This window comes from Pectinophora gossypiella, chromosome 16 (genome assembly GCF_024362695.1).
Source record: "Pectinophora gossypiella chromosome 16, ilPecGoss1.1, whole genome shotgun sequence".
Classification (NCBI taxonomy): Eukaryota; Metazoa; Arthropoda; class Insecta; order Lepidoptera; family Gelechiidae; genus Pectinophora; species Pectinophora gossypiella.
Genome location: NC_065419.1, coordinates 6,621,673 through 6,633,385, shown reverse-complemented (window position 1 = coordinate 6,633,385; position 11,713 = coordinate 6,621,673). Strand labels below are relative to the sequence as shown.

Sequence of the window (11,713 nt, the reverse complement as noted above, 5' to 3'; positions counted from 1 at the left end):
CGGACTTTTGAAGTGCGTGGGGCCGAAGCGTATGTGTCTTATTATTATGTAGTTTATGTACTCGTAAGTGCATCTATCTTTGTATTTTATTTTTATATGTACAAGTATTCCTATCCTGCTACATTATATAATATGAAATATCTCCTATACTTAAAGGTTGCCTGGAAAAGACTGCTACTTAGCAATAAGGCCGCCTATTGTTCCGTTTCTGTTTGGTTTTGTATTTTGTATAATTATCCTAACAAAGCAATTCACAAGAAAGTCTGTTTTCATTGTATGTCTTTTGTTTGTACTATTGTGTCCAAATATATAAATAATAATAAAGCATCTGATAGGATAAAAAAACAAATAAAACAGAAGTTAGTTTACTTTAGTTTAAAAGTTTAATTATTATTTAAAATTCGTCGCATAATCAGAAACATTTATGTAGCTTCGTCACGTCCAACTAGGCGTTTAAGTGTTCTGAATCTGACCTGGTCCAAACGAACCCATTACACTAGCGACATTGCCCCGTTGCACAGCCACTGACAGGCGTTGGACCTGGTAAGACGCAGTTTACTTTAGTTAGTTTAAGTTTCATGAATAATAAAACAAAATAATTAGTTGTACTGTTTTTTTTTTTATTTTTCAATGCGTTACAATTCATATTTCAATAATTGAACATGAAATAAAATTATGTAGGTACGGGTGTCTTAATATTAGCGTATTTGTGACTCTAGAAACCTTAAAAATATCTAGTGCCTTCAAGTGATATGACTAACTATATGTATTGCATTGCTTCTCAAATATATTACAAATTTTAATCCAATTTTTTAAATGAGTTATTTAACATTATAACATACCTATCCATAGATACAGTACCTACTACAAGAATCAAAAATTCAAATGTTTATTTAAATGTATATTACACTCAAGTGTTATAATAATTGATTGAAATTTTAAAAAGTTGTAGAATCCTTCTTAAATTGTAGACTACAAATATTTTACATATCTACTAATGTCTACGTTTCATGTTTCAATACAATACCTTAACATGTTGAGCTTTCATTTAATCTAAACGCATGATATGCCGTCATGTAATTTGAAGATTTATATACAACAACTGTGTAAATATAACAAATTTAACAAAAATATTTAAATGATATTTGTTTTCTAGACATAGCTACGTAATAATAAATTTAACAATAGGTTTATGTATAGTGCCAATAATTTTTAATTTAAAATTTTCTCCTCGTCCCTATAAATTTAGTATATAAAGAAAAACTTTGGTAGCCATTTGACTATAAGAGAAGTTTTCGTTACGCCTCATTTCTACAAGCAATGCAATGTTTCGATACTTTCTCAAATAAATATAACGTCAATTTTGTTTACAATAAAGTACCTACGTGTCCAAGTGCAGGACCCTTATTAAGTAAATCAACTTTATACAACTTTAACATAGATACTAATGCAATCGTGAAAAGATATTATATACAGTCTGTAACATACGTTTCAAAGTCAATATTAGATCACAAAGTGTAAACTAGGAACGAATATTGAAGTAAATCTTACCTTTACTCAAATGTCCTTAATAATAAATATAATCATACTTACAATTACTATAAATATTTTGTCATGTAGTTATGCACGTATATCACTAGGAAAACTTCGACGCGATACAATAACCAACCCTCTTCATATAAAGAACATCGGTCAACATATCGCTCTCCGCGCGACAAGAGAGACGTCGAAATACGTACATTTTATTATCGTTCATCTGAATCGAAGCACTCTTATTTAGCGATATGGGTAGTGTACAATATCGTTACAAGTGTATTTTCTTCTTCTTCTATCGTGTGGGATGTGCCTCGATAACCGACCACACCAATCCTGTTGTCAGGGTATATTAAAATGGAACGCTACTCGTAAGGTTGCGCCCACAGCGGCGGCGGCGGCGGCAGCGGGTAGGCCGGCGGCTATGTGGTGATGGCGAGGGCTGAGGGTCGCGTCGCGTGCTGCGCCGCGTGCGCACCGTGCGGGGACGCGGCCGGCGGTGAGCGCGCACCCGGCGAGCAAGTCACCTTGCCCATAAACGACCTGATGTCGTCAAAATAAGCATCCTCACGTTCCGTATCCGCCGAGCTCGGAGAATCTCCCCCCTCCGCCTCATGCTTCTTCAAGTGACGGTCCAGGTTCGTCTGCTGCCCGAAGCATCTGTCGCACAAGGGACACCGAAACGGCCGCTCTTTGTTGTGTATGTTCCTTACGTGTCGTTGCAAGTTAGACGAGATAGAGAACGAACGCTCGCAGTACTTACACTTGTAAGGCTGCTCCCCGGTGTGGGTGCGCAAATGACGCGTCAGATTTGCACTGCGAGGGAACACCTTCCCGCAGAATTTGCAAGCGTAGCGATCTCGCAGCTTCCCCGTGCCCGCGCTTAGCTCCCGGAACTTGGCGAACTGTTGTCTATCTGGGCCATCCGTGCCGAGGAGTGGGGATAAAAAATTGAACGGACTCGGGACATAGGGTGAGTGGGAAGAGTTCAGAATCGCATCCGATGCTGTATGAAAGGACGGAAATCTCGGGCCTCGGTACATAGCATCAATGAGGCTGTTGTTGTGCTGCGGGTGGACGGGCATCGGGAACGCCAGCGGTTGTGATACGAGCATCGGTGGCGAGTCCTCCCGTTTTGGCTCTACTGCTTCTACATCTACGTCGGTGGTTTCATTCTCGGGAGTCTTACTTTCACGGCCCACTGGGCTTTCAGGTGGAGAATAAGATTTCACCGAAGAGTTGCGAAAGGAATGATCATCATTTTCCATTTCTGATTCTTTATCGCTCTGTTTTCTTGACACCGATAAATCCAGAGGTTGATCACCTTGATCTTTCTTTTGCTCTTCCTCATTGTCTGAATATTCAGAATTTTTATCAACCTCCTTAATTGACTTGGACAAATCTTTGGGAGCTGGAGAAACTGATTTACGCGCTTGAATATCGTTATTATTATTTTTCAAAGAGAAATTGAATGGCGATTTCCTCTTCAATTCGTCTCTTGGGAAATTAAACGAAACAATTGGTGTAGTCATCGGCATTACGGGCAGTGGTCGCTGATTTATATCGTCAGACAATGGTGGAGATTTCACGTACAAATTCTGAGACTTTGGAGTGTTCCTGTCAACTGAATCGGTATCTCTCTTGTTGTTTTCGAATTCTGACTCTTTCTTCTTCAGGTCATCAACTGAAGTTGCACTGTCAATGCTCTTGACTGACATGCGGCCTTCCTGTTGCTTAGCTAGATTTGTATTTAATGCGATCTCGTGTTCCAAGGAAGCGAGAACATTAGCTCCTTGAACGTTGATGAGTCGAGTGAAAGGATTGAGAAAATCGGGTGGGCAAGCGGCGGCTGCTGCTGCAGAGAATAATCCTGGATAGTGATGTGCGAAGGCATTGTATGGATGTGGCAGAGTAGGTCCTCGATACATCGAGAAGGGGTTGCTATTGTTCGGGTTATTCATTCCGACGTTGGGTAACTGCGGGATTTGCGGCAAACCTTGGGGCATAGGTCCACGTAGGTTAACGTTAGCAGCTGCAGCGGTATCGCAGAATCTCTTGTGTTTAGTCAGTGATGCGTATGACGTGAATGTCTGGCCGCATTTCTGGCATTCGATCAGAGCTCGGCATGCGACATGCATTCGCTTGTGACGGCACAGGTTGGAGAACTGGGTGTAGGCCTGGAAAGAAACAGGCATGCTATTAAAATTTTGTTTAGAAAATCAGTCAAAACGTAACAAAATATAGAAAATGGAAGAACTAGAGCCTGTATCATTCAACAGTTATCAGTATACTATCTGCCGAATAAGTTTCGCCATAGATTACCTACTCATGAAATAAAAGGATACTGACCTTAAAGCAAACTTTGCACTGGAACGGCTTGACACTGGAGTGAATGTGTGTGTGTTGCTTCAAGCCGGAGGAGGTTGCGAAGGTCTTCCCGCACTCAGGACACGCGTGACTGCGGGCTCCGACGTGCTGCGCGCGGATGTGGCGCTGCAGGTTGGAAGGATCGGTAAATACCTGAAATTATATCAGGTTTCGGGTACGTGTAAAACTATGATCGGATAAAGACTAATTTTATAAAAATATATTATGAAAGATACCAATGCAGTAGTAAATGAAACAGAAAGTATTGCAATTGTTTTGACTGCATTTTTTGGTCTTAATTAAAAATCTCGTTTTGTTACTATCATTAGCAAGTTTAGAGTAAAACTAATTTGAGCAAAATTTTAATGGAAACTGTGACCTTAATATAATCAGTAGGCATAGGTAACATGAATCAAAGTGAAAAAAATTACAAAACAAAATACCGTCTCACCTTAGGACAGTTCTCGCAGGGGTATTTCCTGATGTCAGTGTGCGCAAGCGCACGGTGACGCAGCAACAGTGCGCGGGAGCTGTACGTTCGGTTGCAGAGCTCACAGTGGAACGCTGATGCTGGCTGCCCGTGAGCTTGGATCTGGTGCCGGTCGAGACTGGAATAGAAAAAAAATAATAATTATATAAATGGACCTCTAAAAATACACACACTTACTTAATATACAATCAATCATTACTCTTAATATACAAGGTGTTAGTGGCATCGTAACGAATACTGAGGGCGGTGATTCAGACCATGGTTCTTAGTTAATATCAAGTGGAATATTCCGTCGCAAAAGTATGGAACGGAAAATAATTTTAAAACCACTAAAACACCACTAACATCCTGTGTAAAAATATTTAACAATAAAAAATCTATATACATATTTTCTAGCAGCGTTATGGGGTAAGCAGAGCTACAAGTAATGAGAATACTACTTGCAGCCACTCTTATTTAATACGAAGTCCTGAGATGGATATGACGAATGGTATGGTGATAATAGTGATAGGTAATCAATCGGCCCCTCATATTTATAATGATTCCTTATTTTGGATAAGACACGTTCCCAGTATCGGTTTTACGATATGCTGCTGTACGTCATAGGGTAATTTCCAACCAGTCAAATCAGTTACTTTTTTCTAAACGTCAAAACACGAAATTACTAATTTGTATGAAAAAGCAACCCGTGACGTCATAGAAAAACGTGACAAAATGTCGCACTTATTAAATAGAAAAAGTTTTTAGTCACCTTTAGATCTGTCTTTATTTAGTAATCACAATTTCATAATTAATCTTTCACCTACGAAACTACCCAATCGTTCTCGAAATAGTAAGCAGCTGTTCAGCAAATTAATAAACAGATATAAAAATTACTGTCGAATTAAAATCAGGAATCTTTTTTCAAATCGGTAAAAATAGAAAATGAAATGTTATATCATAGCAATTGTAATACACATACTACATTAGAACTATTTACCACTTGAAAATAGCTTAATATTCAAACAAATTATTTTTTGTCGTGTTTCTTGAAGCATAATTATGTTGATTTGAACCTTTAGATGGTTTAGATAACTACTAATATTAATTATAGTTAATATACAAGGAAATAACAACCTTTAATAATAATAACGTAAACATTATTCCTGGTTGTAACGACTTCTAATAATAATCTAAAATCTCTAGGTTCCCGGTTTTTCAATCAAAACTAATAATGGAAGAAACCTTACGACTTGTAATTAAAAGCTATAAACTTTGATCTAAATACAGCTTGCTATGGTACATTCAAATCATAATAGATAAAGTGCAACGACTCTATTAGAAAGTGAGAAGATTACGCTAACGAACTGGAGTGAAGACTGCATTCTAGACCCAGATACACAAGGTAAATGTAAAATATTTGTTTGTGAATCGCCTACACGTAGATAAATTATATGAGCACTTGCCCCATACATAATCCAACTCGTTTTGTATGCACATGAGCAATCCCACATCTATTTGAATAACTCCAATGTCATATTGGTAATTTCTTAAGCGTCCTTATCCCTTATTTCCTGCAAGCTTATCGTCCGGGTCAAGAAAATCCAATTAGTCATAGTAACAAACTCCGACAGTTGATGGAAAGCGTATATCATTTGCAAAAACGGTCTCAGTGACTCTCCTTGGAGGAACTGGTCCGCCACACGCAACCCTTGCCGCCTCCGGCTATTTCTAACGTTGCACCTGTCATAACGTTTAGATCTCTATCATTTACTTCAGATAACAACTCATTGCCACTTCTGAACGTAACTACAAACGAATCAGGAGCGTAAATAGAGCAGTGGATGTTGTTCCATTCGAAAGTCTCGTTTGTGTCGCCGTGATATGGCAACGCGTTTTCACTCTTGCGGACGGCCAACCGCGCCGTATCTTTTAATTAATCTTAGGAATAAAATCTACCGTCAGTAATGGTTCCGTCGCTTACATCTTGTCCGCTCGTCCATTGCGTAGTCATACCAGTTGTGTACATGATTATCGAGGAACTAGGAAGCGGGCTATTTCGTTCGTCCGCCGCTAAGATGGTGACTGCATTCCCTAGGATCCTTTAGCAATCGACAAATTTAGAACCCAAATAGACAATGTTTTAAATATCATTAGTTCTCTGAACACGTTTACAATGATCCGATGCATGTAAGCACATTTGTCGGCAATATATTAGTCTCGGGGTTTACTGCTGTTGAAATATCGGTTACACATGATATATAATTGCTAATGGACATCTACATTTGGGTCATGGTTTGATTTATTTATAATTTTGACTTCTGGTTAAAGTAACTACTATTATTTAAGAGTTTTACGTTCAATTAACTTTTATGTAAAAAAGATTCTCTGACGAACACATAGACATACAATTCTGTTCCTAAATTAAAGTTCCGAAAAAGGACTGGATGACATACAGTCAAAACGACACGACTATAAGTGGACTCTCATCCAAAACATCAATTAGTAGTAGTCACATTTTTTATAATACCTAGTTGTTGAGCATACTACGTGTTGAGCATGTATTTCTCGCATCGATTCTTTTAAACGCTCAACACCATACTGCGCAGAGTATATCCAATTTGAAAAAACAATATGCACTATTTCGTCGATTTTATCAAAACGATCTCTCGCTTGCGCGTAATATAATACAGTTAATAGCTGCACTATTTCAGAGATTCCTACCTTAGTAGCTGTTTAGTAGCTCGGTAACGCAACACAAGTAACGCTGCAGGGCACACTTACATCAGCCCCTTTATCTCAACCATCTGCATCCAGCCGATTCTTTTTTTATTATTATTACCTGTGCCACATCTAAGTAAATGTTTCCAACATAGATCGATTGTGTAGTTCTTAATAGCTTATTGTGTAATTGTATTGAAAGTGTGCCGAATATTTCTGTGCATTGACAATGGTGTGTTTAGGGTTATCGATGATAATGACGATCGTTCTCGTCATATTAGTTTGGGATTTCGCTTACAAATATGTTTACAATGATAAATGTTTGAAGTAATGTTTGGATTGGCTGGTGGTTGGATTTAGAAACCCAATTAATACAAGGTTTCCATTTGATGAATTGAATCATATTTTGCTATAAATCTGTGACACTTCTTTTGGGGAGCTATAGGTTACGACAGGAAATTTCTTAAAAAAGAATGATTGTATCTTAGGTAATTGAAATAATTGTTAATATACCAATTTATCAAAACCTTAAACCTCTTAATGCCGAGATTTGCAGACACATTGTTTAACAATGAGATTTTGATTTTAAAATGACATTCGGTCTTACATCTTTAAAGACAAATCATGTAAGTATCTGACATCAAATATCAACAAACCTAACATAGCATAACCTATGAATTCATCTAATTTTTATGGCGATAAAGATACTGCATCAAAACTATACGATCAAACTAAAGCGCCTATAGCATCAAAAGTACCTCTGTACCTAGTAACTCAAATCACGAAACATGATCAAATGGTAACGGAAATGAAAGGGAACGTGGATATAACATGTCGCGATCCTGATCGGACATACGTGTTCTCCACTGATAACATCCAGTGAACAACTTTCATTCGAACTGATCCATTAAGCTCCACCCACATGTCTGACAATGTAAAGCGTGCTCGTAAAATGCTGCTGGGTTTAATATTTGTCTTGTCTTGTTTAACGTTTGTGTACCTTAGGCCAAATCTTCACTTGCCATCAGTTATGATTGTATTGTCATCAGTAATTTAAGAGCCACGCTCTTGTCGGTGTATCATTACTTCATTCTTGTCTATAAAAGGCCAATTATTTCGCTTCCTTATAAGACACGACGTTCGCCTTCTCTTTAATCTGTTCTATGTAAACTCTTCTTGGTCTTTCCCTTCCTATCTTTCTATATGGTCTTAACGCCCAAAGTCCTTTTAAAATCCAAATCCCATTGTTTAACTATTGTGTCTGGAAATCCGGGCCTTACGAGGTTATAGCTTCCCTTCTATGATGCTTTAATAAATTCATCGTGTCTTATTAAGTGTCCAATCATCTTGCCTCTTTTGTCTTTAATAACTCTGAATATTCGCCTGTATGATAAATGAAAAAATAAACCCGACTGCGTAAATAGCAATCTTATAAGAGGGAAACAAGATGACGTATGCAATTCGTTGCGATGAAATATAACGTGAGCGTCTATATCCCAATTGAGGTAGACAAAGTACTTCCATCACAAGATGAACTAAGTACCCAAACGTCATCGAGCTTTCTGTTCGCCCAACGTGATAGGTGATGAGCCGTATCGCCGTCTGTAATGGTCGAGCCAACTATGTTAGTGAAAACTGCACTTAAGATAAATTAATAACTCATTGGTGCAAGTCCAGTAGCAAGGTTCGATACAACTAAAACTATAGGTATCAAAAATACTTACAAGTATAAAGTTGCCTTTAAGAGTAACCCGTCGCTACTTCTGTCTTTAATACTTGTATCTTCAAGAATGTCGATAAATCTCAACCGCACTCTGTATTTGACCAATTTACAACTTACGAACTATAATTTGTGCCGACCACTATTATCTTTTAACAGCTATATTATTGAACAGTGCTATGATTTCGCAAAACTATAGCTTTGAGTAAAGCTTGATGATTGTTATAAATAAATGTAATATCATGTGGGCAGACAATGGTTATCAAATTAAACAGAGATGAAAAAATTAAGGTACCTCTAAATACAAACACAAAAATCACATAGCGTCAATTCGTAGAATAAGTGTTCCAAATTTGAAAATTTTCTCACAAAATAATTCCATTGATAAATAACCAATCCTTAATCCGTTTATTGATATATCAGCCCTAAATCTATTAGGATTTCTGGCGCCGTACATAACATCACGACTGTATTCCCGAAGGGGTAGGCAGTGGATAGTACACCCACTCGTCGCCTGCTACGTTCAACTCCCATTTAATAGGGGGCTAGACTAATGCCGTTAACCGGACACAAATCTTGGAAACCTCGTGATATCAACTATTTATGATCTATTAACATAGATTATATCTATCTACCTTTCACAGCGGGATATAGGCCTCTCTTTTACACCATTCTTTCCGGTACTGTCCAAGTCTCATACATCCACACAACATACATACAACATAGATTAAAACTCACAATACCTATATCTAATTGAAACCAGTACAGTAGTTGGTTTCGAAAGATAATTAATTTGTCGATTAATGCTCATTACTCTGTCAACCCCAAACAGGACCGTAGGCGTAAGTTTATATATGTATTAAAACGACTCGATCACGAGGTCGTAATTCTGGGCTGCGCAATGCTACTGATAGATCAGATATTGATTCAAGGTGTGACAGCTCAGATGATCAGACCAATTGTGACAAACATTGATGATGGAAACTCTTACAGGAGTCAATGTTTGATTCTAGACTTTCTTTTATAAATCTATCTTCTTCTTGTCGTTTCGATGGCATTCAGATTCCTTCAGCCCAGTATTCCGCCACTCGAACAGCATCCTCAGTGGCACTCATCAGCCTCAATCAATGATTCATCTAATAATCTATCAATGATTCTAAAGTAATGTGATGTAAATTTCACTTCTTTTTCAGATTGATTAAGTATTGTTCAGTACGTACCTAATCGTAATTATAAAGAAACTTAGACATAACAAAGGTCATCATCAGCCCATAAACGTCCCCACTGCTGGGGCACGGGCCTTCCCTGTGGATGGACAGGGAGAACGGGCCTTAAACCATCACGCGGGCCCAGTGCGGATTGATGGTTATTAACGACTGCTAATGCAGCCGGGACCAACGGCTTAACGTGCCTTCCGAAGCACGGAGGAGCTCGAGATGAAAACTTTTTTTTTGTGGTCACCCATCCTATGACCGGCCTTTGCGAAAGTTGCTTAACTTCAACAATCGCAGACTGAGCGCGTGAACCGCTGCGCCACCGAGCTCCTCATAACAAAGGTATTCATATTCATTTATTGCATGTCACAAACATAAATGAAGGTGGAACATAGTAAAAAGGTACACGTGACGCCCTACAAGGGCACGGCTATATAAAAGAGGCGACACTAGCCTTGTTATAATAATAATCATTATAACATCTAAATAAATATTTTATATTATATTGTATGTACACTTTCAGAACCGCAAATCTTTACCTGACGACTTGCAATCACATTGAATATACACTTTGCTCTACAAACTTATTTAAATAATGTTTAAAAAAAATAGACCACTACCACATCCATCTATTATATTGGTCTAACAGTCAGCAAGGTGATGTGGGGGTACTTAGTTAATCTTGCTATGTATGTACCTCTAACTGTTACCCCCGATACCGACCCTGCTGGCGTGGTCGACGATTTCCTTCAATCAGCGCTTATCGCTATCCACCCACTAGGGTCGACTAATTCTTTCAATTATTTTCCCTCTCAGACAACGCTCTGAGCCGAAGTTCGCGCCCCACTGGGCACCCTCAAGCCTGTTGTCTTAAATGTTGTACCGGGTGAGAGCCTTCAGCGCTCCCCATTTTCCCGGCCAGGTGCCATCTGCGGCAAATCTACTATAAGTCACGTCAAAAAAAAACCTCTAACTAGTCGTGATCTTATATTAATGAAAAACAGAGTTCATTTGAGATTTTTTTCAAAACATTTGCTATCCTCACTCTTCTCCTAACAACATTTTATTCCGCCCGAATGAATACTCCAATTCGGACAGGTCTGACGAAAGTAAGAGTGGAAGGAAGAGATCCGATAGAGATAACAATAGGTTTCATAACCTACATGATGCATGGTTCGCTTGAGGGAGTATTAGGAGTGCTCGTGACAATATAATTTAAGGCATCAATAACATCTGAGGCTGATGATAAGCCTACGCTGTTCATCATATGACATGTCAGGGCGACTTGGATTTGAACCAGTTCTTTTTTTGCTTTGTCATCTGGTTGGAGAGGTTTTTTATATGTATGTATCGAGTTTAAGAGGCCTATTGGTAGTATCACTTTTTTTTGACGTGACTTATTGTAGATTTGCCGCAGATGGCATTAACTACTTGGCCGGAGGTAGTATCACTAAACACTAACTATTACAGTTGTTTTCGTAAAAGCTATTTTTTTTAAACAAGAAGAAAACTAGGTTTATCAACTTTATTAAGTATTCTTGCAATGCGTACTCCGTTAAAAGTCTTATAACGTACTTTTTAGCACGAAAATGCCTATCGCAATTCCAATAACATTAGCGTAGGTGAGTAAAAAGTCGAGCAATCAGTAATCGATGTGGTGTGCCCTAGAAACATTGGAATCATTTAAAA

General features: G+C 38.3%; 1 protein-coding gene across 5 annotated transcripts in view; it reads right to left on the bottom strand.

Moving 5' to 3' along the window:
• Window positions 1-505: 505 nt before the first annotated feature.
• LOC126373549 (histone-lysine N-methyltransferase PRDM16-like) overlaps window positions 506-11,713 on the bottom strand; it is a 166,004-nt gene continuing 154,796 nt past the window's right edge. For 4 of the 5 annotated variants that reach the window (XM_050019683.1, XM_050019685.1, XM_050019686.1 and 1 more), the window contains 3 exons: window positions 4,352-4,508; window positions 3,883-4,053; window positions 506-3,710 (listed from right to left, as the gene is read on the bottom strand). In XM_050019683.1, the coding sequence (XP_049875640.1) occupies window positions 1,956-3,710; window positions 3,883-4,053; window positions 4,352-4,508 (2,083 nt within the window). In that variant the 3' untranslated portion in view covers window positions 506-1,955. The remainder of the gene's footprint in view (window positions 3,711-3,882; window positions 4,054-4,351; window positions 4,509-11,713) is intronic. The other variant, XM_050019684.1, reaches the window with a different exon arrangement.